At 43.5% G+C, this 27,766-nt stretch overlaps 2 protein-coding genes across 5 annotated transcripts; one reads left to right on the top strand and one right to left on the bottom strand.

The window, feature by feature from the left end:
* Positions 1-8,318: 8,318 nt before the first annotated feature.
* On the bottom strand, positions 8,319-22,286 carry ANP32E (acidic nuclear phosphoprotein 32 family member E). Of its 2 annotated transcripts, none has more exons than XM_067313495.1 (7): positions 22,065-22,286; positions 19,613-19,762; positions 18,841-18,963; positions 17,265-17,430; positions 15,584-15,741; positions 13,357-13,411; positions 8,319-11,184 (listed from the first exon to the last, which is right to left on the bottom strand). In XM_067313495.1, the coding sequence occupies exons 1-7, from the start codon at positions 22,116-22,118 to the stop codon at positions 11,117-11,119; spliced, it is 774 nt and encodes a 257-aa protein (XP_067169596.1). In that variant the 5' UTR covers positions 22,119-22,286; the 3' UTR covers positions 8,319-11,116. The 2 variants fall into 2 exon arrangements, with proteins under 2 accessions (XP_067169596.1, XP_067169595.1); XM_067313494.1 differs by having other exon boundaries at positions 8,319-11,181; positions 22,065-22,202.
* Positions 22,287-22,665: 379 nt separating this feature from the next.
* On the top strand, positions 22,666-27,481 carry LOC136994651 (uncharacterized). Of its 3 annotated transcripts, XM_067313497.1 has the most exons (7): positions 22,666-22,927; positions 23,696-23,799; positions 24,561-24,689; positions 24,786-24,905; positions 25,018-25,231; positions 26,258-26,339; positions 26,889-27,481. In XM_067313497.1, the coding sequence occupies exons 1-5, from the start codon at positions 22,860-22,862 to the stop codon at positions 25,200-25,202; spliced, it is 606 nt and encodes a 201-aa protein (XP_067169598.1). In that variant the 5' UTR covers positions 22,666-22,859; the 3' UTR covers positions 25,203-25,231; positions 26,258-26,339; positions 26,889-27,481. The 3 variants fall into 3 exon arrangements, 1 of the variants encoding a protein (XP_067169598.1); XR_010886637.1 differs by lacking the exon at positions 22,666-22,927 and having other exon boundaries at positions 23,067-23,799; positions 24,823-24,905; positions 26,258-26,419; XR_010886636.1 differs by lacking the exon at positions 22,666-22,927 and having other exon boundaries at positions 23,067-23,770; positions 26,258-26,419.
* The last annotated feature ends 285 nt before the right edge of the window (positions 27,482-27,766 follow it).

Raw genomic sequence — 27,766 nt, forward strand, 5'->3', positions numbered from 1 at the left:
ATATGTGAAAAAGAACTGTAAAAGTCCCTAAACAAAACTGTATCTCAATTATACTTAAAGTACATGAAACAGTAAGAAAGTTCAAATATTTGACTTTAATGGTTTGTAATGTGATTTCACTTGGATGAATAACATTAGCTGGCAGAATACTGATTCTTATTAAACAAACTAATGATTTAGTTTCTTGGAAATTAAACAGTTTCCTTTTCTGCTAGAGGCTGAAAAGGAGATGAAAGCTTATTTGTAAAGCTTAATTTTTTTTCCTGCAAATTTGAAGAATGAGAATTTCTTTCAACTTAATGTTTTTTAATTATAGTAAGCTATGTGTAATAAAAAATCTTTATTCTTTAATTTAAAATACATCCAGGATAAAGTTTTTCCTGGCTCAGCAGTTTAGCCTAAATGTTGGTCAAACGTTTAACATATTTCTGTTTCTGACTTTGTATTTCTTAAAAATATTTAGTAAAATCTTAATATGCTTATGTCTCTGAACAGCTAATACCAATATAACTAAATGTATTTTGTGTTTACATATAACTAAACATATTTTCTGTTCTTTGTGCCTTTACTGTTGATCAATGTTTGTGATTCTTTAGTTTTTACAACATTCTACAACACACTTTTCCTAAACTATGTTAGAAATTATCTCCTGAAGATTATAAGCGAATGTTTAATATGCACTATTGTGTATACACATACCTAAATTTCTCTATTTCTTTACTACCACAAGGTTCAAAGAATTCCTGATACAGGGATACCTCATACAGCCTAATATTTGTCCTTGGCTGTAACTGTTATCAGGGCTTTAAAAAAACAAAAGTCCAAGAAATGGCACAATGAACAGTTTGAAACAATTTGCCTTTGGAAAAGGTGTATTCTGATCTCCACCAATTACTGTTTGCTTTATACTCAGAGCATGAGAATTTTAAACCCCTCCTACTACTCTGTATTGTGACGCTGGATCTTCTCATATTTCCTGAATCCTCATGTCCGTAACTATTTTGTAATAAGTTAATATTTTAATCATGCTACATATGTGTATGTGTGCATATCTGTAAGTGTGTGTGTGTGTAGGCATGCATTTTTATTAAATGGGAGGTAATTTTTTTTTTTTAAGCAAAAGGATTAACTTTTTTCTGTTTTAAATACCACATTCTTTTTATAACTTCTAGCACAAAATAGAGCAGCACAAAGACATGAATAGCCATTTGAATGAAAAACTTAAGAGTACCAATTGTGTCATTTAATTTTTTACTAATGTGCAGGTCTGATCCTACCGCTTTTTGTGTAGATACTCTAAACAGTGATACTGATAAAAGAATAGATGGAAGAAAATGTTCTTGTTATTCTTCAGAAACACAAATTATCAAAGTCATGTATTTCAGTACTAATAATAGTTTTTGCTATAATATGGGAGCTCATTAGTTACAAATGGCAGTGGAGAAGAAATACCACAGTGTACTTAAGTAGAAGGACAATTATGAGTCATCACTGTGATGAAGCTGAGAGAAAGTATATGTGACTCCAGAATTTATTAGGAAAGGCACTTGCTCCACAGACATGCTAATATCAATACCATTTTAGCCAGCAGCTTCCTTCCAATCTTCCTGATTCCTGAAGAAACATTATCTTTGCTTGTCCCCAATACTCCCATGAAAGAGAGATTCCCAAAGGATGTGGCAAAATTATCCCATTTCTTTCATATCCCCCATGTCTTTAATTATTCTTTCCTTCAAGATTTGTTCTAAAGCCTTGCATGAGTGTATCAGGAGAGATATACCACTACACGTGTTTATGATAAAGCCCTCCTCGTAGATAAGTGATTAAGCAAAAATACAAACATAATTAAACTTGTCAGCTGACACTGATGTAACTCATAGACTCTTTCAACCCTGCAAAAAAACCCAGAGATTTTCAGGTTATCTTAAATAAGTTCCCCCAAAACATAAGCTAAAACACATTTAAGACACTCTTCTACCAGAAGAGACTACAAGGTCTGATGCTATCAGGTGTGAATGCTTTCAGAGTTATAAACTACCTTCCTAAAGCCTCTGCATGCCAGACAGTATGGTTGCCCCCCCGCCACTGATGTCGCATCTGGTCTTCCCAATCCTCAAACTGTCTCTTACAGTAAGGCAAAAACACGGCAAAAGCACATAACCAAACTGTCAAGAATCCCACAAACATGTTGAATGTCAGATGAATTTATGCAATTCCTATCAGTATATTGATTCTTCAATCCCAAAGGAATGGAATTGCTGGTGTTGTGAGATCCTTCAAATGCTTCATGTATTGCTAAGCAAGATAAAGCTTTTTTATTATTACTTTTATTATTATTATTACAAGTCCAGAAACAAAGTTGTAAGAAAAAACTAAGTTGTTTTATAAATAGTTATAAGAAATGGTAGGTTCTTTCTCAGTTTCACTTTGGGATAGATTTTAGCAAACATTTCACCTATCAGTGTTGTTTTGCAGCACTTCAGGATGTTTGCTCAATATTTAGTCAAAAGCCAAGCTCACAGAATAATACCCATTCTCTATATAATCATCTAACAAAACAGGAACCAAGCCTCCTAATACACCCCTGGAAGTTATTTTGCTTTTCTTGAAATGAACCTGTTGGGGAAATGCCTCCTTTCTGTCACATTCTTTAAGAAAATATTGATATTTTGAATGAACTGATATGCACTATGGAAATAAAAAACATTTTTGAGCTTCTCAAGGAGCTCTTTTAGCTTGCTACTCTTCCTATCGCCATTCTACTACAACAGTAGAAATTAATCATTTTTGTCTGCTGTCTTGCTAAGAAAGGACAGGAGGAACGGAAGGAAAGGGAGGAGAGTGGGTGCATGCACGTCTATGAGCAAAGGTGTCGTGTTGATTGAACCGTGACTTTGGACTCCTCTGCAGACAATGCAACATACATTGTGAAAACCTTTTCTGGGTTTCTAAATCATACATTACATAAAGCTTAAATTACACAATCTGTTAGCCAAACCTTAGAGCTCTGTAAGGACTGTATGTGACTTATCTCTGCAGTAGAAAGACTGGGCAAAAACTTTATATTTACCATTTTTCAGAATGCTCTATTTATACTGGAAAGGGGGAAGGTGCTTATGTGCTGCTCAAAGCATTTCTTGGGCTGCTACATCATACAATATTGTCTGTCATTTTATAACTCAGGTAACATTTCAAACAGTTACTGTACAAACAACATACTGAGTTTGTTTTGTCCCTGGCATTACAGGGGCTAAACATGATACATAAACAGAAAAACGTTTTGAGAAAGGGATGTTTAAAGAGTGAAGAATCTTCCTGACTTCCCACCATACATATTGCCAACTTCAGAAGACCTCTTTAAGGCAGTCTGCTCACAATAACCATATGCATTCACCTCTTAGGCTACACCCCCAAAAACCCTGTGAAGGTCTTTAAAGGGTATGGGAACAGGATATCTTTACCCCTATCCTAGTTTCCCCAAATCACATTTGCACTGGAACATGGGCCAGAATTTCATCCCTTGGCCTTGTTCCAAACAGTACAATGACTGCCCTCCATTTTATATTTGGTAACTGCATCTAACTGTACATTATCTTACCTTCAAAGGTAATTGTCTTCTATGTATTACACTGCTGGTTTGAGGTCTCTAAGGATCTCAGACATCATCATGCTAACTTCTTTATTGTTCTGGAGGTTATGGGATGCCTCTGCCAAAATAAGTTACTATTAAAAAAAAACCCTGTCATAAGGCTATACTTAACACATTAAAATAAACCAAACAAATCAAAACCTCAAATAGCATCTTGAAAACAGATTATTTTTCGAAAATTATTTGATAAAATCAATTGCGTAGAAAACATCCGTATTATTTATGTTTTGCTCTTGTCTGTGTTATCATGCTTTAACTAATAAAAAAAAATACCATGCAAACATAGAAGGAATAGCAAAACCATATTTTACCCTTAAATACTATGGTGAAAATCAACAATAAAAATGTCTTCCTATATAAAGCAGCCATTTAGGAGGACTATTTACTGAGGAAAACCTTAGTTTACAGGGGCTAGTCTTTCTAGACTCCCTTTAGAGATGAGGGAGGAGACAGGGCTTTCTAGGAAGCAATTAAGAGCACCTACATTACATTAAGTGCTTGTTCTTAACTGCTGTTTGGAGGAACTGCTCACTCTCTGTTGACTACCAGAGGTGCTCATTTTTGCTTAGACCAAGACCGTTTTCTTGTTGAGGAACTCTCATTTGCTGCTCCTCGGTCATCAATACGATTATTTTATTTTAATTAAATTTACTATAAAAGGATACACACATCAAATATATCATTTTAACATTTTACATTAATATAGGAAAAATACCTCTTCTCTCCAACACAAAAACAAATATGAAGTCTGTGGTCATTTGTTTTCTGGAACAGAATCCTTTTCCTCAGTGCCAAGAGCTCCCAGCTTTTATGTATAATGTGGTTTTCTTTTGGTTTGTTCATGTGGCCATAAATTTATTTTTGGATTCTCCCCCCTTTTTGGCAGTTAAAATAGAAGCATGAGGAAAGCGCTTCCTCAATTGTTTTGGGGGGCTTTTTTTTTTTTTTTAAATGAGATACACTCAAAGCAGAAATTGAAGCATGCTATGAACCATAATTTAAGCTACAACTCGAGAGAAAAAATCCCTCAACAGGAGCAGCACCAGAATTTTCTCCGCCCCAGGCTGTGCTACGCAGAAACAAATTTTCTGCTGTCCTGCTCGAAGCAGCTGCTAACGCCGACTTTTTCTGTTGCAGTCCTAGGCGTTCGCTACCCTAGGGCAGCTGCTTGCCCCGACTATCTATTTGTGCCAGTCCTGCTGATCAATGAACAACAAATGGAGAGAATGACTGTGCACTTACAATATGCTACAATCTTACTCAGGCAGCAACCCCAAGCACAACCGAAAGCCTCAGAAATTGGAGGAGAAATAAAAATCATTTGAAGATTATTTTTCTCTCGTGGTTTCTAAGCTGATCTCATTCTTTTGGTTGAGATGTTTGTAATGTCCATGATCAGTGAAGCTGTTACATGCTTTTTTAGCATACAACTATTTTAGCAACTCTATTGCCACCAAAACCAAAACACTGCACCCTGTTTACTGTTGAATGTGACTGTTTTTTTGATAATTCTCATTACTTTATCATACAGCTCATAGTATTTTACACTTCAAGCCCTAATTCCTGAAATCATGTGACTGCATGAGACTCTCAGCTTCCTTTTTATCACTTAAAAAAAAAAAAGATGAAGAAGAAACTTGAAAACACGCTCTTTCAAGGCCAGACATTGAGACGAACACAATAACCCTCATGTTTTTGTATTTTAACCGTACAATTTTTGAGGCTAATTTAATTTGGGGGGAAGGGGAGTGAAGGAAAAGCAAGCTAACTCACAATTTTGGAATGTGTGGGAATGGCACCAGCTAGTTACATCAGTTCTGGCTTACGTTACAGATCAAAGTAAACCCTTTTGTGTAAAATCTTACCTGGACTAGGGTTAAAATAGTTGGCAAGTAAGTGGAGAAAAGGATGCCTGTCCTAGGCAGCTCTAAAGACAAAGCGCGCAAGAGCGACCTGGAAGGTTATGGCATCTGCTATCAGTCAGATACATGTAAAGCAGGAGCAATAGCTTCGCTGACACTTGATGGGACCTGCAGAGACAAGGACACAGCAGTTTCCTCAGAAAAAGAACTCACTAAACCTCATTTCCAGTATCCCTCATTCAAATGCATGCCCTGCTGTCCAGCAAAGAGCAAATTTATTATCCTCTCCCTCCACAGGAGCATCAAGACCATCTCCCCGTGACCCAGACACCTGCTTGCGTGCAAGGTATCCCAAATTCATTTGGGGACCGTGACCGCATCGGATTTGGCTGAAATTAAGTAATAGCTACCAGGGGAAAGGAGGTGAGACGGGGGGAAATTGTCAGGTAACCCTGCATCTGCCCTGTTTCTCAGGGAAAGCAGGTCAAATTTGGGGAACAGGTATCTATCAACTACATCTGGAGCGGTATTTGCTTGAAAACACATGCTTTAAAAGAAATTCTCTAGCTGCCACGTTTAACTGGGTAACAGTTACTTCACATTTTCATGTAGAGCATCTGTACCAAAGCCCAGCTAAACTTATCCTTGCCCATGCAGGGCGCTGAAATAAACTTTTGAGATTAGGGTTTAGCAATTGTTTTCTGTTTGGGCCAGGAACTACCTTCTGTTTCTCAGCAAACACCACCACAAAGCTCAGACAGACTGACAGGAAAAGACTCTCTTGGGGGGGGGGGAGGGGGGGAAGAAAGTGAGGTAAAGACTGTTTTAAGATGGAAATGAGGCACTTGGCCGGAGCTTTCTTTCCCTCACCCTTCTCGGCGCACCTCCCCTCCAACACTAAATGACCGAGCGCCTTGAAGGGGCAAATCCGCGTCGGGGGGGGGGGGGGGAGCGAGGAGGAGCCGTTGGCGAACGACCGTTGGGGAACGACCGTTGGCGGGAGGGGGGGAAGGGGGCAAGAGCTCGCGCCACTTCAAAGCTGCCCCCGCCGCGCACGAGGCTGGGAGGGGAGGCGGGGCCGGAGGGGTGGGGGGGAGGAACTGCGGCAAATCTCAGCCAATCAGCGGCGGGGTCGCGGCTCGGCCCCTGCTGCCCGGAGCCGGGGAACCCCGTGGCTAACGGTTTCCCGCTCTCAGGGGCCCCGCGCGCCCTCGGGCGGGGGAGAAGGCAGGGCGCCCCCATGCTGCGCTCGAGGGGAGGCTCCCCCTCCCCGGCGCTCAGCTCGCCTCATTAGGCGTCCCTGCCCTTGAGGAAGGAAGGGGAGGGGAAGCGGCACGGCAACTGGAAGGGGGAGATAAGGGCCGAGAGGGGCGGTGTAAGGGGGAAGGAAAGCGAAAGAAGGAGCAACAAAAGGAAGGAAAAAAAACAAACGGGGTGGGGAGGAAGGAGCAGAAGGGAGAAAGCTGCACGGTCATCCTCCAGCAGAGCTTCCCCTCACTGCGACAAAATGGACGACAGGAGAGCGCCCCTGGGATTCTGCTGGAGCCGGGAGAAGCCTGGTCCATTTTTAGCCTTTGGAGAAAGCAGCAGGCTTCCCCCCTCTCTCTTCCTGGCAGCTGCCGAGGCAGAGAGAGAGCACGTTTTCCAGCCGTGTGGAAAATCTCGCCTCTCACAGCCGGACAGATGATTTTACAGCAACCGAGATGTATTTCAAACCAGACAGAGACTACCAGCCTATGGCGGAGAGAAAGATGGTTTATTACAGGTCGTGACAAGCTACTAGCCTCCGAACAGAATGAGCTCAGGAGCCTGTCAGCCCACGCCCCGTCATTGCCTCAAGTTTTTCCCGATTTTGAAGACATGCCTACACAGCACTAAGTTTCCTCTCATTTCCGTTGCCATGCATGTATCAGAAGGGAATGGCTTGGCTATAGTTAACATAAAATCACCAGTATCCCCCAAAGGTACCCTCAACTTTCACTGTTACAAACAATCCTAAAGCTCAGGTTCTCCCTTTTTTGCTCTCCCTCCAGTGGGCAAATAGGTACCCAGGGAACAAGCAGCCAAAATGACATTAGATGGACAGGTAATTCCTTCTTCATGCCTAACAACCCCCCCCCCACACACACACACACACACACAAATTTCTTGCTTAATCACTCATCTAGTAGAAAAGCCTGTTTAGTTACTAGCTTTCTAGCTTTCTCAAGTGCTTCCAGGGGATTTTTGCCAAGAATACTGGACCAATCCCAAAATAAAAACAATACTACGTCTAAGCTGTATAGGAGAAGCAGCTTTTTAACATTGTTCTTGAACGAGGAGTAATTTATACAGACCAAAGCAGCTACTTTGAAAGAACAGCATTAGACTTGCAGCTTGGGCTGTCAGGCACATCCAGTCAACATTTAAGAACAACAACATATAAACAGTCTCCTGATTTTCATTTGTTTCATAAGACTTAGCCAGACTTGCATAGCTAAACTACACTCAAATGGTACCGATTTTTACAGTATGCAAAAGCCCAGTCAACTCCAGCACTCCCTTCTGTATTAAACTCATCTGGAAACATTCTGAGTGAACTATGCAGACACCATTTTAGGCCTTCCATAGGTGTCCTTCCTTGACTGTGATAAAGTCACCAAGAACTATAGTGTCAAAGTACAAGTTCTAAGCACAGAAAGACGCACAATTCTGCAGAAGGTTTTCAATTAATGAAGAGACAGCAGGAGCAAACAATTACTTCTTATTCCATCCCTTAAGAAATATAGCATTCTCTACTTAACAGCTGTACATACTAAAAGAAGTAATCCAATACAATAGTCTCAATTTATTTGAAATAATTCTGTTTGAAAACTTTTTAATTTAAAATTTACAGCACACATGGGGAGGAAACATGTTTTGTTACAACTAAAAGTTATCAGAAGAGTGCTGCAGGGTTGTTTTCTTTAATTTAACACTGTCATGGCTTTATTCAAAACACAGTTGCACAAAATCAGTTACTCCAAAGTTTAAGGAAAGAGTTTGATAAGGAACTGAAACACACTATATACATACTGCCATACAAAGAGCATTAAAATAGGACAAAACCTCTACAAAATATAAAACCCACCCTTACATATTTGCATGAAAAGACCACCCACCAAGCAAAAAAGTTTCAAAAGTTATCTGGAGGCTCTGTATTACTTTTTAAAAAATGCTATGCTGTTTAATTGCATGCCAAGCTGACAAATATGAAACTATATTTAGATGGTAACACTGAGAAAAAGACAAGGTTACTTAGGAAGTAAGTTTTGTGTGAGGCTCAGATTTTTAGATGTAGTGGCTGATGCACTACACTGCAAGCTGTTTTTAGGAAGCGTTAAGTCTGCATATCTTAGGGAAGATCTCCTAACCCCTTCTACGTTTATTTTGTCAAATCAACTTATCCAATGTTAAAAATGTTAAAACTGGACTCGTTTACTGAAATAAGTCTGCTACTGAAATAATTTTAATCCACCAAAACAGTATTTTTCTCCATTTAAAACTAACTTCATATGCATCAGTACAAGATAGTTAAGGAAAACCCTGATAATGAGGTACTTTGAAGTACACGTTTATAAATAATAGGTTTCACTCATTCGCTGAGACTAGAAAATAAGCAGAAACATGGGAAAAAACACCTTACTATCTCAAAGCTGAACACAAAGCAACTGCCTTGAACACAGAGCCTCCATGACAAAATAGGGTGTGCACTTACCTAAGTTTTCTATTCATTCAGTATTCATACACAAACACAGGAACTTAGATTGTGGTTGCAAATGTAGTTTCACCACTACTTTTCTAGTGTCTTTACAGATACTCATTAAAAAAATGTAAAACTCATTTAGTCAGTTGATTTCTAAATATATTGCCATCTGCCTGACACGTTTCATTCAAATGCCTTTAATGGCTGGCTATGCTTTACAGCTACATGAGGAACTATGATTTAAGGCTCTATTTGGGGGGGGGGAAAAAAACACACACACAAGAAATTGGGCATTGCAGAACTTCAACCCTGCAGTATCTAAACTTGATTTACGAGTTGGAAGTTGCATTTAAAGTCTGCTAGTGTGTGAAATGCCTTAATATTCACAGGTAACCGATCTGTGGGTGACTGGCTCTTTTACCTAGGTCCAGGAAATCTCCCTCTTCCCCACCCTTGGTGTCTCCCCCCAGTTTAATGACAGCTATTGTCAGCCAAGACAGATATAAAAATAAGTCTCTTGAATAAAGCTGTGTGTGATATTTGGTTCAGTACCTACGCGAAACAATGTAAATTAGTTTTATATCAAGACTACTGTTTTAAATCCAAATCGTGACTGAAAGAGGAATGCTGTATGCTGGAACTTGTTTTGCAGAGGCTCAAATGGAAAAACATGAATCCATTGGGGCAGAATTATTAAGACCCGTTGGTCACAACCAGGCTGCTAGAAAAAAGCTTGTCTGCATGTCTCCTGTACTTACCACTGGCTGTATGTAACGAAACAAGTTTCTGCAGCCATTCAATACAAAAAACCCCCCCTAAACTATTAACTAGTATTATACATGAACTTGAATGTTTTACCTACAACCAGATTTAAAAAGTTTAAAAGGAGAGCTGCAAAGAAAGACCAAACTTATGCTTATTTTTCCCCCTTCAATGATTCTACAAAAGTGGGGTTTTCTGTTTGGAAAAGTGTGCTTGAAGGAGTTACCCGTTAACTTTTGCATTAGAAATGCATATATCATATAGCCAAACACCACAATGGTTGCAGAATTACTGAAATGGCAATGTAGGAGCTAGGTGAGTGAAAGCTGAACAAAGACTTTTAACAAAACTGGTTAAAACTATGGGTTATTTACTTTTGTTAATACTTGCAATGACTCTGTATTTTGGAGAAAAGTTTAAGGATTACAACCCTTTCAGTTTGCCAAGATACATTCTTGAAGATATCTAGTGAATGCTCCAGCAAACACTGAACTTCTGAACAAGCAGAAAAAAAAAAGATGTTCTGAAACCTGCTTAAGCTTCGCAATGTAACACACAAAACGAGATAGAAGACGAAAAATTTTCAGGAATCACCTTCTAAAAAGCTGAAATAAAGATGTAATCTAGTTGTTGATTTCAAATAGAATCCCTGGTAAACTCAGACTATAGTTGACTTCTCATTTGAGGCAGCCTTGAGTTTGTCATATAGCATTTCTGACTTCAGCTTTTTAAGTATAAAAACTTTAAAATCTTGAAAGAAATCCACCATACTAAACCCATGTAAAAATGAATGTTTTAACTCCGGGCTAATGATGACCAACACAGCAAGCCTGTATAAAATTAAAGAGCTCCAAATAAAATTCTAGGGGAAAAACTTGACAATGGCTTCAGTGATTATAGGGCTGAAAATTGTTTTCTACATATAGGTTCACTATCAGGCTATTATACCTTATTTGGAATGATAAAAAGGGCAAGAATAGTAAAACCACACTTTTCCTATAAAAAGTTAACATATCTTCTGTAGGGACATCTATTGTACATGGAGACATACAGATCTGCATAATCACTATTGCGTATTCTGTAACTTAAGAGTCTGGTCCTACTTGTGTCTCTAACAAATTAATCATCCTCTTCCTCGCCTTCGTCTTCAGGGTCTCGTTTCCTCTTCTCCCCTCGAATACCCTCTGCTAAGGAAAAGAAGCATGCATACATCTCATTATATTCTGTTCAGACAAATGTTAAAACATTTTTTAAAAAGCTAACAAATAGATTACTGCTTATTTGTAGTTACTACATTCAGCACTAACATCTCTGTGTTACTTATGGCTCTCAAAAAAAGATCAGTTTACATTACTCTGAATAATTCATGCAGACCATATTAAACTAAATACAAGCTAAGCATATGACATTCCATACAGGAATTATGTGACATTCCATACAGGAATTACCAATATGAAGTGCATTTATAAGTAAGTGTTTCTGAATTTAATGCTGCGCGCACCATAATTTAACATATATTGCAGAATTAAAATGGAAGTGACATTTTTGTATTTCCTTTAGTTTTTAGAATCCCCCCAGAACTCAGAATATAGCAACCAAATTAAATACACTCCATTCTCTCCCCAACTGAAAAGCTGCTCTGAGCACCTTGCATAAAAAAAAAAAATTCAGCTTATTCCTAGAAATATGCTTAATTCAGTCAGTGGACTATGCGCTCTTGTGGCAAAATCATGAATTGCAATTTGGTCAAATCTAATAGATTTATTTTCCAGCAGTCATTTCCTGGCTAATTAGCCATCCTGACTGCCTTTGTTGTCTTAATAGATTTGTATGCTGCATTTGAAAGAGTGAAGAATCAGCATCACTAGTTCAAAACTGCAGTTTTTCAAGTGCGAGATACACATCTCCAAAACCTATTCCATTAAGCCAAGCATACAGATCAGAGTGTTACTAGTCTAGTGAGAAGTGGAAGCAGGCATAAGGACTACACAGGAACTCAAAGCTCTGCAGCTACAGATAGCCTTTGAAGACTAGGACTGAGTTTCTAACCATTAGACAAGTTAAGTTCTGGAACAGCCTTCTAGCAAAAAAAACTATGGGAAAAAGCTAATTAATTTTAAGATGACCCTTGGTAGTCTTTCTTTAAAAGGGACTTTAGGGACCACTGGCTGCTAATTGCAGAGGACTTGATCCTATCTCGTGTCTTAATCTTACCATTTGTAACACAGAGATGTATATAAATATCTCCCATCCATCCATGCCCTAATCATAGTTCACCGATAGCTGCACAAAAAGCAACAATAAGCCTTCTACCAACAGAGTAACTTTTGTTCCAGTGCTCCAGAACAGACTAGGAACTTCAAACATAAGGCTGGTCCCTATCCTGAAGGCTTGGAAAGCTCAGACAAGGTGCAAAAAAGGATGAGTACTATGTTTGACCCGTTTATCTTTTCATGTTCAAAAAGGCGCTGCAATAAAATAAAGTTAGACGTTATTGTATGGAAAAAAAAATACTCAAGTAACCCATTTACGCTTGGAAACAAAACTTTATGTTCTGAAAAATACCAAAGAAACAGTATCAGCCTCCAAGAACACCACTGTTTCCACATCAGGTTTACATATTTAACACGATACCTTCCTAAAACAAGATAAACCATCATCTTCAACCCCCCTGGTCTCTGGCACCTATTTGCAAGCTTTTGACTATTATTTATATGCCTTTCATAGAAACAGTAACTTAAGAAATTAAGAAGTTGCAACCATTGATAAAAAAACTAGATAGAAAAAATATATATGATTAGGCTTACTCATTAGATAAGCCATTACACAGGATACTGCGTTGAGTTTGCCACCTAGGAGTTGCCTCTCTTACTGGAGAAGCCCCTTTCAGCCTGATAAAGGGAGAAGATGCGTCTACTGCTGCTTTTAGGCCTTTGTCCGTGACGCCTCTGGTGTATTAAATAAGATGTTTTAAATGTATGTAAACGATATTTGCAAAGTATACACAGGAGTGCCTCTCCTCTCCACGTTGGGAAATTAAGATTTCTGCCTGTGTAGACTATACAATTTCTTTCATCTTAGAAAACTGTTTCAACAAAAGACTTGAAGTGTCATTTCTTCCGTATTTTTATTTTACAAGCAAGCAGACAAAAAATACCAAATACTGCACAGTTACTTTACTACCTGATTAACTTGAATTCTTGCTTAAACCCATCCTAAAGTACTCCACATACCCTCAAAAACAAGCCAGCTAGACAGTGATTTATGCCAACAAAGTACATATCCCAAACTCGCTAAATTACAGAAATATAAAGAATCAACTGTTTTAGCCACAGCTTTCATACTAGCGGAGAACTTACCTTCTTCCTCCTCGTCACCTCCTTCTTCAACGTAGTCGTCGTCGTCATCTTCATCCTTTACAAAAAAGGTGGAATATTTTTAAAATTGCAGCATACATAAGTTTTAGTTAAATGCTGATCCTGAGCAGAAATTCAAAAAACCTACTTACTCTCTTCAGAGGTTGCATGCCACATTTACGTTTTTGTTCCTAGACATTTGTACAAGGACAGGAAGCCAAATTGTCTACAGTACATTTAATTGGCCCTGCCAGTGTATTATCTGGCCCAGTATCCCAGTTTCTTCATGTTCCCCCCCCACACACACTTATCAATACCTTATGCCAACTCAAGATTAAGTGATTGCAAAATTAAGTGAAGAGGCCATGACCGCAAGTACGGATGACAAACAGCTTTAGTTTTCCTTTTAAACCAGTGTCATAAAAGGACATGGAAGAAGAGAAAACCAAACAGTCAATATCTTCAAAAATTATTGTTTTTTTAGTCAAATATTTTTTTAAGTTGATAGCTGGAATAATATAAACCAATTAACAAACAGAAGCCCCAAAATATTAAACAGTGTTGCAAGATCTCTGCCCTATTGGCACAACATCAAGCATGCAAGAAAAATTGAAGTTTTATTTTCATATCTATCTGCTATTTCAAATTTTATACAGAGTATAATGTGGCAAATAAAAACATGAAAGCATTAAAGATTCAATCTGACATCTGCCCTTAGAACATGGGAATTAAAAACACTCTGGATTACTCCATTACAATTAGAATGGTGCATGATCTCACTTTCCAAAATGCGGGAAAAAGCTAGCCGACTAGAACTCTCTCAAGTATGTACCCTTCACCTTGACCACCATCTGTTCCTTATCTAAACAAATACAAAATACAAACTCAGTATCTGCTTTTGTTGCACCATCATCAGAAGGGCCACGATTTTAAATGCCTTTAAAATTTCACAGCTGTGTGCTGTAATTCCTAGCTTTCTAACATGCAGAGCACACTACTGAAGACCAAAAACAATTAATTTCTGTTATCCTTCCTAGTCACATATTGCTCGTTTTCCAAACGAACTACCTTTAAGGTCACAGCTTCAAAACTGATTTAGTTTTAGCTCTACGAATTGTGTTCCAGCCATTACCTCCTCAGACTATTAAGGCAGGTATGGCTGTTTGTAAGCCTACAGAAGACAGCAAGTCATGTGAGCACTAGTTAAAAGAACAAAATGAAGAATACAAAATTTTCTGCACATTCACGTGGAATTCAGCTGATATGAAGTAAACTCTTACCAAGAGTTACAGTAATGGAAGCGATGTCCACATTTTTTGATTTTCAAAAATGAGATTCAGAAGGTCTGAAATGTGAGGGCTGCTTCCATAGAGAATTACACACAAAATCCATGCCACGCATTCTCTTATTGGAAGCCATTCTAGTCGTCAAAAGGAGAGGACTAAGAGCAGGACTCCCGGATTTTGTCTCTGTGCAATAATCATTTAGGCATGACCAGCTTATTTCTATAAGAATCCATTCACAACGTTGTAAATGTGTATATTTTCCTATTCTGGCCTTCTAATACTTCTCCATTTGCTTTTTAGCACAATATTACTCAGAAGATCCTGTAACAATGCTATTTTTACAGGTTTTCAACAGCAACACTGAAAAAATTTCAAGTGAATACACGGAAAAAAACCAGCATTTATTACAACAAAAAATATCAACTTTTCCTTTGTTTCCTCTTACTTGAAGTACTGATAACTTGCTGCTACTGCTTTCTCTTCTTTCCCCAGACCAAGGTATTATATATAATACCAAGGTATTTTCTTCACTTTTCCAAAAGATACTAATTTAGTCTACTTAATATACATTTCTATTCTGACAGTTTAATTCGTAGCAGTGCACAGTTTCAGAATGTTGGGGGAATACTGTTTTGCTTGCTTACAGTGAATAAAGAGACTAACTACCTTGCAACATTAAGAGGTAGGATAAAAACGAATCGTGTCTTGGAAGTCGGCAAAAAGCATCTTCATAGGTCACAGCCACCACTCATGTTCAAGTCAATGCTTTATATTTCAAGAACAGCAAAGGCCTCTCTAAAACATCCTTTTGCATACATATCCTGTGTATATGTCCTCCATATACACAGGATTTATAATACTGTGTTGATATGTTTAAATTAACACACAAGTCTGTAGGCAGTTTCTCTTCATTTCTTGGATTCGGTAGAATTGACTAACTTTACCTGGATCTCCTCTTTCATCAGATACGAAAGACCAACTTCCTCCTCCTCTTCACCTTCTCCCAAATCTGAACCTCCATCATCTTCATCATCTTCCTCTTCATACTCTCCTGGCGGACCAGCTTCATCCTCATCTTCATCATCGTCATCTTCATCGCCTTCTGAATTTAAGAATAGACGCTCCTATTATGTATATGCTAAAAGTTTCATAAACTCCTCTTTATGCAAGTTTGCAAATGCTAACTTAAGCTAATTGAGTCATTTTTTATAGAAGAGTTTTTGAATGTAGACAATACATGGGAAACGAGCATGATTTTAATAAAGTTAATCTTTATAAATTTTTTTCCTGAAGAGAGGCTACCATCACAAGCTTTAGGCAAAATTCTCAATACCCGAAGCAACTACCTACGCAAACTCCTGCAAGGGATCTGAAAGTAGTCAGTGGAGGGGAAAGAGAGGCTTCTCTGTAGAATCAAACCCTAAAACATTTAAAGGCAAAACCAGCTCAACATACTACATTCATCTAGTTTTTAATCATTTATCAGTAACTATAAAACACCTACAGTTCTGAGGAGACAATCTCTCGTTTCATTTCTGTGTCTGGAGCATATAATCACCTTCAGTTTCAGTTAAGTGAATTACAAGAAGTGACAAGGTGATTTAACATTTAAATTACTTTTCAAGTTAGTGCCCTATTAATCAATTTTCAAGTACTGGGTTTATTTTTCCAGGTATAGACTACGCTGCTTACATCGAGTTTGTTTAAACCCAGAGTTCCAGACTTGGACGTGTACTACTCAGCAGCCCCCTGAGACACATAACCCAGCGTACAGCAGCGGCAGCTCTGAGCTAATGATACAAGGCGCACAGAAAATATTTAGGAACCTCTGCCATAAACAGATACAACCCAAATCTAGTTAGTTATCTGGATATTTAGAACAAAGACGGGCATAAGACACTGCATCGTAACAGCAGCCTTATCCTATTTGCTAACAGCACTCAAACATTTTAGATGTTTTCCATAGTAGTTTTGACTGCCAGTCGTCTGCTAAGCCAAAAACATTTAAAGAGGATGTGTGCGCACTCCTCTTTCCATCACATCAAGGTAGAATTTGTAGCCACGCAGTGACAGATCTATACCTAAGGGTTTGGTTCTGAATTTGTTAACAAGGGGGAAAAAAAAAAAAACACACACCTCTGGAATATTGATTAAAACTGATGTCAGATCAAAAGGAACCATACCTTTGTTTTGCATAAAAACCTATTACACTTGAGCTACAGGACTGAAATCATTACCATCCATCTTATACTTTTTCCATAGGCCGAAAAAATAAAAGTTTTAATTTTCCTACAGAATAATGGAGGGGTTCCCCTTGCTTCATATCACTCACTAGTGTAAAAGTGCTCTGCTACTGGCAGTAACACACTTGCAGAATATTTATGTCTTTGTAAGAATATCTTCACTCACGTTTCCTTAAACTTAAAAGGCTTCTGCAAAAACACTCAAAACCTTCAACTAGAGTTTTCCTACCGTATCGCAGTATTTCAATACTGAATGAGTTCTAGAAATCTGCGCTTCAAAAATAAGAGTACAATATCATGCTAGTGCATTCAAGGAGCCACTATACCCCACATCTTTATTACAGTATACTATTTCCAGCTACAGTTTATTTCAGGAAGTTACCCTCATCATCATCATCTTCTGAGTCCGGTGCCTCATTATCTTCCTGATCAAATCCATCTAGGTACGTGATTTGCTGAAGCAGCTCAAAAATGCTGTCTCTGTAATCCTCGAGGTTTGTAATCTCACAGTTGAACAGGTCAAGGCTCTTCAAGTTTTTAAGATTTTGCTGAAAATAGATGAAAAGTTTTTTCTCCCCTTCTTGTTGACACAACTATGTGGTCCCTCAAGTTACAGTGCTGTCATAGCCCAAATACACTTAACCATATACTCAAGGACAGAGTTCACTATAGCCCCATCCCTTCTCTTCTATGCAGTATTTCCTCCCCATTAAACACAAACTTTTGCAGATCAGCTCCACGGTGTGCTTACGGTACGCCCAATGCATCCACGAAGCACTAGACCGTCCTGCACACGCTGCACAGCGGATACGCCTACTTTTGTTCAGGTAATCAGGGGCAAAAACTTAACTCCAGCTGCCTTTCAGTACACAGTTTGACTAATTTAACTACAGGCATCTTGTGAGGAGCAAGCAAGACATTTCGCAGGATTACAATACTACAGAATTTGCTTTTCTAACAATAAAAACTAGACAACCAACCATTTTTCTTACCTTTTAGGTTTTGCATACAACCAAAACCACCCCATGCATGCCCTAGCAGACATCTAAGATTTAAATAAAAGTGATTCTCCTATAGAGCATTATAACTACTTTACTTGACTTCATAACTGCTGGGTCAAAGCACTGTGAAAGCAGATAGAGAATCTCTATGAGCAGACCTAAAGATATGCAGACTATATCAAAGTCCTAAAAAAAAAAAAAAAAAAAAAAGATCATTTAGCTGGCAAGATGGGTGCAAAGACCAGGCTTGGTAATGACAGATGTTGGCAGCTTCCTTCTACATTTAAATAACCTGCTACCAGTGCTTTCTGGGTGCGCTCCTAAATGACTGTCCCATACACACATCCTAATCACTTCACAGTTTAATGAAAGCTTATGGCAGTTGCTTATTAGACGAATTAAACTTTTAACAAATGAACACAGAGGATCAGCAATACAAAACTTGGCCAGTTTTCTATCAAAGACAAAACAGAAGTTCAAAAATGTCTTATTCAGTACATCCCATTACTAACGCAGGAAGAATTTTACAATGGCGCATTTACAAGTAGTGTCTCTAATAACCACGAGATTGAGTTAATCAAGTCAGGACTAACTGGAATACTGACAAACCTAACACGCCACATTATCAATTTTTTCCTGAACTGGCAAGAAAAAAACCACAGAACATAGGTAAGAAAAGAAACTTCATTTTTGGTGCCTTTTAGTTGTGCTGAAAAGGGATATAAGCAGCTAAAACACATATCACATTTTATCTTCGTAGCTGCTGATTTCTTACATAATATCAGTTTAAACCCCACTTCTTCTTCTTCTACTGTACTTGTAAAAACATCTTATACGCAGCCCTGACAGCAATGCCTGTAAGATTCTATTGCAAAAATTAATCTATTCATTTTCCTTTATGAAAGATAATATTTATTAGATTTAAATTTCCAATTAGCCCCCTCACTTCATACTTACAAGAGCTTCCACAGTGCCAAGATCTTTGATTTTGTTGCCACTTAGATTTAGATACGTGAGATTTGGACATCTTTCTGCGAGGACCTCCAGGCCTCCTGAAATTATGTTGTCGCTCAACTCCAACTATCATACAGAAAAATTTATGTAGTTAAACGGCTGGTTTCTTGCTATCAGATTCAGACCCCTTCATTTTTCATTATTCTCCCTTTAACTCTGCAGTTTAATCACAAAGCTGAACACTTTTGAACAGTCCCAAAGTTAACAAACATTAGTTGTGTTAATCAGTACTTTCACAGTCAATAAGTTCCTTTAAGTTTACTATGAGAATTATGAAATATTCCTTAAGGTTTCATGGATCTTGATACCGAAACTTTAAGTTAGTAGAATACATACGACTGGAATTCACTGCAATGCTTGATTTTGTCAGTAACATGCAAACGTACTTCAGCAGCCAAGCAACCAAAAAGCCTGTATCAACCATTAGTATTCAGAAAGATATGGCCAACCTTCACATTTTTAACAAACAAGCATTTACTGTTCTAAGAGTTGTTGACCAAGAGTAATTTGGACATAATTAACCAGAGATGCCCCAAACAACTTTTACATCTCCAAAAAAACCGCAGATTGGCATCACTTCACAGGCCTGCAATCTCCTAAAACGCTTCCGGTGACATGCAAATTAAATCGCAAGTACCGAAAGGCACAACAAGTTGCACGGCCCACAATTCTGAACTTCACAAATCGCGCTGTTTTGCAGACCGGAGATACGTACCTTTCGGAGCTTACTCAACGTGGGAAGTTTGGCCAGCGATGTCAGCTCTACGTTGGCCATGCTAAGAAACTCTAGCTCTTTAAATGAATCATTCAGCCCTTCTATTTCGCCATTGCTGGATCGGCAGTTATCGAGCACCAACTCTGTCACCTTCAAATAGGATATTAAGTCACTCGTCAGTTTAATGAGCACCACTAAACCGTGCGCTTCGTCTAAACCGCAACCCGAAGGCTGTTAAACACCTGGCTTGTGTTTAATTTAAGCCAGAATTGAAGTTGTTTGTGGTCTGAAGTCACAGAACCCGCCTCTTTTAAAAAGGTATGCAGCACATTCCCTTCTTTCAAACGCCGCAAGTACAGCTATCTAAAAAGAAACTTCAGCATGCTGATAACCATACTTTTATGGTTTCACATAGTGCCACCACAATGTGGCGAAACACTGTAACCCTTAATATAAACACATATACAGAAATTGCGAGGTCAGATCGGATCGACAGTTCATCAAATATAACACCCCGTTTCCAGTAAAGGCCTAATTACACTGAATTAGAGGAAAGAGCAAGAACATGTAATTTGGGCAGCTTGAAATTCATCTGTTCATTTTACAGGGGAAAAACAACTTCCTTTCCATCAGTCAGTGGTTCACTTATATACCAAAACCGTGATAGCGCATACTAGTTTCTAAATTCTAATAATTGCGCATATTCTAATACCTAAAACCATTAAATTTCTTTCTGAATCCAAAACCTTCTGACTTCTGATTATTTTAGCAGTGAGTTGTGCAGGTTAATTAAGCATAATTAAATAACTTCCGTATGCCACTGCTACTAAAACAACCAGTTATCAATGAAGGTCTCATACTTTGAGAAGAGCTAACAAGGAGCACCTTTGCATTATTTTACATATTATAAGAGCATACTACTCATTAGAAAGGCCGTTAACGTGACAATACCTTTCCCCAACATGCTTTTAAGTAAAATTTTAAGGCTGCCTTCTCACGTGGTGGAGGGAAAACGAGCATTTAAACTCGTAGCCCGACTTGTCAGCTTCAAATAAAGTCTCAATATTTTTGTTTTTCTTTTAAAAAAAGGCAAACGCGGATTTTTTTTTTTTTTAAAAGAAACTTACCAAGGGAGAAGGAGCCTTTGTGTCTTAGACTACAACACATCTGCCAACCTAAAAGCATAACTAGGCCTTTTAAGATGACCTGCCACAGATTACAGAACCGCATGCTGTTTAGTTGAAAAAAAAGAGTTTATGCACTACTTTTTTTTCGCCCCAAATTCCCCACGAGGCAGGTCGGTCCCTGAGGCCGAGTTTAAAGCGTTTGGCGCTACCAACCCGGCTGGACTTTACTCGCGGGGCGAGCGAGGCCGCCCGGTCAACAGCGTTGTCGCCCTGACCTCAACGTGAAAACATCTGTCGGGGCATCGCTCGCTCGCCGGGCAAATTGGGCAGCGCCGGGGCAAGGAAATTACCGCCGGGCATTAACCGGGCCACCGCACGCTCCCCGCGGAAGGGGAAATAAAGGAGTAAAGCGGGGCCCGGCTCGTCCCCCCACGCCTCGGCTTTTGGGGGGGTCTCGGCACCCGCGTGGCAGCTCCCGCAGCGGGGCCTTTCGCCGCTTTCCGCATCTTTCGTGTGGAAAAAAAAAAAAAGAAAAGGAAGAAAGAGAAAAAAAAGGGAAGTTGGGGGAGGATGAAGCGCAATTTCAGCGCCGCTCAGGACCCGCGTGGAAGTGAAGGAGGGGGAGCCCCGGCCGTGGGGGGGGGGGGGGGGTCCCCCCGGCCCGGAGACACGCGGAAGGGGCTCGGCGCGGCCCGATTCGGCCCAAACGGCCCCAAACCTTGGAGGTGGGGGGGGGGCGGGGGGGGGGCAGAGAGAGCCCCCCCCCCCCCCGCGCAGATGGCAAGGGAAGAAAAACCACTCCAGGAAACCCAAGCCGTTTAAGATGGATTCGGTGCAACGATGCCCTGTTTACACGCGCGAAGTTGGAAACAAGGCAAATTACGCCGAGAAAGCGGAAAAAAAAAAAAAAAAAAAGGAAAAATTTAAAAAAATGAGTAAAAGTTGCGGGACCGCATGCACGCGGCGGCCTCCCCCCGCCCCTCAGCCCCCCCCCAAACTTCGGGGGGGGGGGGAGCGCGGCGGGCGCCCCCCGAGACGCGGAGCGAAGTTGGCGGCCAGGGCCGAGGAAGGGGGGGAGGCGGCGGCGAGGGGGGGGGGGGGGAGGCGGCGATGAGGGGGAAAGGGGGGGGGGAGAAGAGCAAGTTGCCGCCGCAAACCGCCCCGGGGCCGGCGCCCGGAAGCGCCGCCCGCGCCCGCGGGGCTCCTGCGCCACGGCTGACCCAGATTCGGCGGCGCGGCCGGGCCGGGCGGACCGCGGCGGGCCGCGAGGGGCGAAGGCGGCGCCCCGCCGCCCCCCTCCTCCCACCCCCCCGCCGCCCCCTCACCTTCTCGGGCGCGCGGTTCCGCAACTCCAGGTTAATGCGCTTCTTCATCTCCATCGCCCCCCCCCTCCCGCGGCTCCTCACTGGAGAGGGAGGGTGGCCGGGCGCCGGGCAGGACAGACCCGGGGTCGCTGCTGCTGCGGCGGCAGCGGCGGCCGCGAGGGAGCCGCGAGGCGGGACGGGAACTCGGCCGGCAGCCGCCGCCACCCCCCTGGCCCGCGCGCAGCTCCGACCCCGTCAATGGCCGCTCGCACACTGAGCCTCCATGACATGGCGCATGGCGCCCCCTCCCCGACGCCACGCCCCCCCTCCCTTCGCCGCGGGGGCGGGGCTTCCTCCGCGCCGCCGGCGCCCTCATTGGCGGCCAGACGCCGCTGGAGAGCGGCCTCCGATTGGCTCGCCGCGGTGCCCGTCGGCGGCGCGTCGCTTTAAAAACGGGGCCCGGGGGCGCGGGGCGGGCGCTGCCTTTGTGCGCGCGGGCGCACGTGGGGTGGCGGCGGGGGCGCGCGCGCGCGCGCATATGGGGGCGGGGCCTGGGGCTCGTGGGCGGGGCGTTGCGTTGCACGGGGTGGGGGGGGGGGCTGCACGCGGGGTTTTTGCACGCCCGGTTGCACGGGGACGCTGCAAGTGGGGTTCTGCCCGTGGGGTTTTCCACGCCCGGTTGCACGGGGACGCTGCAGGAAGGGGTTTTGCCCGTGGGGTTTTGCACGCCCAATTGCACGGGGGCGCTGCAGCGATGGTTTTTGCGCGCCCAGTTGCACGGGGGCGCTGCAGACGAGGTTTTGCGCGCCCAGTTGGATGTGGGCAGTGCAGGCACGGTTTTGCACATGGGGTTTTACATGCCTGGATGCACAGGAGGCCTCTAGGTAGGGGTTTGCATGCAGGGGTTTTGCTCACCCGTTTGCACGGGGGGGGGCTGCAGGCAGGGATTGTGCACGCCTGGTCGCTCAGGGGAGCTGCAGGCAGGGGATTTTGCACGCCCAGTTGCTCAGGGAGGCCCTCTAACTGAGGTTTTACGTGCGGGGTTGTTGCTCACCTGTTTGCACGGGCGGTTGCAGGCGAGGTTTTACACCTGGGGTTTTGCATGCCCCATTGCGCCGTGGGGCTGCAGGTGGGGGTTTGCATGCCTGGTTGCACAGGGCAGCTCTAGGTGGGATGTTGCCGGTGGGGTTTTTGCTCGGCTGGTTGCACAAGGTGGGTTGCAGGCAGGGTTTTGCACACCTGATTGCGTGGGGCAACCATCCATTTTAATTTATTTATATGGCAGCTGATACTGAGGTGCTTTATGCCTTTGGTTTGGAAGCAAGCGTTCATTTGGGGCGCCGAGGCGGGATGCAATACCAGCATTATTCTCTTGCTGTAGGATTTTCCTTATTGCTTTTTTTGCGTATATGCTGCGAAACCACATCTGTGATCCTCCAGGATCAGCACGACCCCTTGGCGATTGATTTAAGCGGGAGTTTGGCATCTGCCGTACCTTTTGCAAAGCGGGATTAAAAAACCCCACCAGGATAAAAGTTGAGAAAAGCATCTTGAGCTCAGCTGATGAGTTGGAAAAAAATAATTTGCACCAATGCAGTCGGTGGAAAAAGGAGCGTGGAATAACCACAGCGGGATTTTGCTTTGCATTTCAGCGGCGTTTGCTCGACGGTTAATATTCGCGGGGGCAGCGTGCATCAGGAGAGCCCTGCTTTAAGGCCCAACGTAAGGTCAGCATCGATTAACGTGCCGGGACGCGGTGAGTGAAGGCAGTAACTTATAAATAATAAATGCAGGAGGCCGTTTGCAGCCCACGGCAATTGTGGAAATTGCCACAGATGAGTTTCCTTCCTAGAAACTCTGTCTTTAGGGTTTCTAAAAAGGACGTTGTCAAACCTACTAGCCCTGCAGAGGGCGGTTTTGAGCTTTTTCTTACAAATTACAAGCAAATCTTACCTTTTTTTTGGTGAAACCGGGCTGGGTCCCTGGGGCTGCACTTCATCACCCCTTGGCTGCTTCTGAAGGGCTCACGGGGCCGGGCAAAAAAAAATATGCATCGTGCAAAAGGCCCCGAGTTAGAAACAAATCCGCGGAGCAGAGCAGCCCGTGCTGATGTGCAAAATGGGACTTTTAGGGTTTTTTTCCCTCCCTGCTTTTAACAGCTCCAGCCCGCTCCCTGGGACCGAGTGCTTGTTTTTTCTCCTTGAGAAAGGAGATTTTTTTCCCCCCCATTAGAAAAATAGAAGCTAGTCGGCAGCGTAATTACGGCGCGAGGAATAAGAGCGTATATTAGCTAGCGAGCATGTACCAGCTGTGAGATCTTGTTGAATAATGTCAGCTTGGGAAAAGTGATGTTCACTGATAAACTTGGCACGTTGCAAGCTTCGTGCACGTACTTTATTTTCACTCCGTTTTCTTCGTTGCGGGGTAACGTCAGCTCTTGAGCAAGCGGCGCGTTCGGAAATCAGTTCAGAGCTATCACAGGTAAAAAATTAACGTTGCTTTCGACTTCTCTGGCAGCTCCTGCGATAGCGCGGCGACGAGCCGGGAGGTGGCAGCGGCTGGCGGCGGATTTGGGTCTCGCCGGGGCTCCTGCAAGACGCTCGCTTCTCCTTCGCGCCCCCCGGAGCGGCCTTGCTGCCAAGCCGGGTAACGCACGGCGTGTTTTCACGGCACGTTTCCTGCTCGAGCAGTCCCTCGTTCCTCTTTGAGGGCTTTTTTTTGCTCGCTTCTCCAATTTTTTAGCTGCTTCTCGAAACTTGCATCGTGCTCACGACCGCAGGCTGCGTCCATCCTTGCTCTCCGTCGCCCGTCGGAAGCGCACGTGGCGGATGCAAGAAATTGAGTTAAGAGCAATTACGGAAGGTAATAACTTAGAGCTTACGCCGTGGCTTAAGTGCTTTAAAAGCCTCCTTTTGACGGGACGAGTGCTGTGCAAGTGCCTTTCTTTTGTTTTTCCTATTCTGCTCTTGAGCAGGGCCGTTCCCGGATGATTTACGGTGGCACAACAGCTGGAAAAGAAACGTCGCTGTCGGTCGCCCTGCAAACGTCGCGGGGGCTCGGTCCGAAAGCAGCTCGGTTAAAGCGGCGACCTGCAGCGAGGGAGAGCGGCAAAATCCGCGTCTGCCCTCAACGCTGCTGGGATTTTCCTGCTCCGAGTGAGGATACGCCGGGAATTGGGGAGGAAAAAGGTGTGGGTGAATCCCGTGCGGGAACGGGTAGGGTTGGGAGCGCTTCTCGCGCCTCCCTGGCGGGTGCTGCGCTCGGTACCAGGGTTTTGGGCTGAATCACACAGCGCTGAGACCAGCGATGAGTTGTTAGCGGTTTTATTGGCAGCGGTTCGTATTTACAACAGGATAAGAGGAAATAGGAAAGGACCGAGGCAGGACAAAGCGCTCCGGCGTTTGCACGACGCCCGCGGCTCCGGGCAGCACCGTCAACCCATTGCAAACTCCGCGTATAAAGTCGCGACCGCACTAAATCCGGAGGCGACCGCTTCGCTCGGAGGAGGCGCGTTCCAGCGGGGCGACGGCGGCTTTTTTTTTTCTTTCTCCTCTCCTTATCCCAGCCGCCGCGTCTGGAACAAGAGGAAAAGGCTCGGAAGCGGCCGGGATGTTCCTCCTATTGTGTGCGCGCCGCGCGGGGGCCGTGCAGGAATTTCGCGTGCACCTGCGGCGCCGGCTGGGAGACGCCGTTTCGGCGAAGAGGCGGCAATAGCTAAGCCAGCGGGGAGGGGGTTCGGGCGGCGATTTAAGGCTGTATCTTACGCGCAAAGTCACTGTGCTTCGGAAAAACGCCCTCGAAACGCTGCTTTTACCAGCAGTCGTTAGTGCCGATTAACTCTGCTTGTCCCTAACGTGTCACCGGATGCCCCAAATATTGAATTATTTTGAATAGGTGCTGCAAAAGTGCTGCCTTAAAAAACTGCGTCATTTTGGGCTTAAAGAAATACTTCCAAGCATGCAAGCGCTCAAATACCTTCTAAGGAGGAAAATGGGGAATTATAGTGTGAAACTCAGGAGGCTGAGGAGGAGGAGGAGAGGAAGGTGGTACTGCAGGGGCGACCCCGCGGACTCCTCTTCCTGCGGAGGCAACGAAAAGAAATCGGTCATTAATAGCCGGCTTTAATACGGGAAAACTCGATGCGAAGCGCCGGAATCTGCCAGCGTTCGGCGTTTCAAAATCAACATTTATAACCCATTTATTTCTTATTCTAGCGCTGCTTCCTGCGAGGAAGGACCCCTTCGTTTCGGGGAGAATGAAGAGAAACTCCGGCTTACCTTCCCATAGGGATTCGTAGTAGGTATTAACGTGATGTTCTCGGAATAATATTCTACGGTGGCGTATAGGTAATCACCTGGAACGACAGCGTAGCCCTGGTGAGTCCCCGTTCTGCGTTAACGCTCGGGATATCCCGGGCCGGCATCTTATTCGTGCCGTAACGTGCCGCTTATAAAACGCGCGCGAGCAAAGCGTGCAGAATGAAGACTTTTCCCTGGGGCACGCGTTGGAGGCTGGATTCAGGGAGCCCGTTAGTCACCCGCGTTAATTCTGGTCTCCCGGGATGAGCAGGGAGGGTCGGGAGCGGACACAGAGCAAGACGCGGAAGCGAGGGCGGGCGTAAGCGGAGGTCGGGAGCTTCGTTTCAGGGGCTGCGCTGAGGTCGGCTCCCCAAAACTGCGGGGTTTTTTGGCTCCCTGCATTCCCTGGGCGCCTCCGCGGCTTCGGGCACGGCCGGATGCGCCGCTCCCGTTACCCTTCCCACGGCCTCCAGCCTCCGCTGCCAGATGTTGCTGCCCCCCCGGATAGTTTGAAGCCGATTATTATTATATATGTTTTTTCTGGCAGGCGGAAGAATGACTACTTTTAGCTTTTCCCCCGGTTCGCGCGGGAGCCGCAGAGAGGCGAATACGTGGATCCGAGAAAACGCCGGGAGCCCGATCCACCCCCGACTCCTTATATTCGTGGTGCCGCAGCCGGATGACCGCAAGCATTTCGGCCGGGAAGGAGGGGGAATTTTGGAGCCCGACTGCTGCGACGTGCATAGGAAGGAAACGGAAAGCGAGGATTAAGTCATCGGAGGAAACACTTCAGCGGGCGACGCTCGGCCGTCACCTTGCGCGCGGGGGCCGTCGGCAGCCCCCGCGTGTGCCGCGCGCCCGGCGATGGCGCTGATCGTCGCGAGCGCTCTGCAGCAGCGGTTAAGCTGGACTTAAGTTAAACCTGTTGCCTGGCCCGGCTGAGGGATGGCGAATTAAATTAAACTGCGCTAAAGCTTAGCTTCATCCCTCCGAAATTATCGCGGGGGGGTCGCTAGAAGCTTTTTTGCAAGTCCCTGGAGAAATGAGGTGCCTGTTTTAGGCTGTTACTCTCTTAAGTGCTTTCTCCCCACGGACCTTAATTCCCTGCGCACCTAGCGCACAAGCTATACCTAGCTGTTTGAATATATATATATATATATATATATATATATATATATATATATGACCGTAACCCGTAGTCTTATGCCAAGCCCTTTTGGTTTATCTAAGCTGTATTTCGGTATGGTTCAAACCTGTATTTCTACTTGATTTCCGCAGAGCTTCAATACTGCGAGGTCCCGGATCACCGTGCCCGGGGACCTCCAGCCCTTTCCAACCTCGGTTAGTCTAGGCTTTGCTTAGGCGGTTTATACAGGAGGGTCAAAAAGCGGCATTTCTCACCAAAGCGGGACGCGTAGTCGTAGA

This window comes from Apteryx mantelli, chromosome 31 (genome assembly GCF_036417845.1).
Source record: "Apteryx mantelli isolate bAptMan1 chromosome 31, bAptMan1.hap1, whole genome shotgun sequence".
Classification (NCBI taxonomy): domain Eukaryota; kingdom Metazoa; phylum Chordata; class Aves; order Apterygiformes; family Apterygidae; genus Apteryx; species Apteryx mantelli.

Coding starts and splice junctions, on each gene's coding strand:
- LOC136994651 (XM_067313497.1), top strand. CDS start 22,860: ATGTGGGCAGTGCAGGCACGGTTTTGCACATGGGGTTTTACATGCCTG. Junction 23,800..24,560: donor GATTAACGTGCCGGGACGCG/GTGAGTGAAGGC, acceptor CTTCTCTGGCAG/CTCCTGCGATAGCGCGGCGA. Junction 24,690..24,785: donor CGGCCTTGCTGCCAAGCCGG/GTAACGCACGGC, acceptor CCAATTTTTTAG/CTGCTTCTCGAAACTTGCAT.
- ANP32E (XM_067313495.1), bottom strand. CDS start 22,118: ATGGAGATGAAGAAGCGCATTAACCTGGAGTTGCGGAACCGCGCGCCC. Junction 18,964..19,612: donor CGTTGAGTAAGCTCCGAAAG/GTACGTATCTCC, acceptor TCTGTATGATAG/TTGGAGTTGAGCGACAACAT. Junction 13,412..15,583: donor TGATGAAAGAGGAGATCCAG/GTAAAGTTAGTC, acceptor TTTTTTGTAAAG/GATGAAGATGACGACGACGA.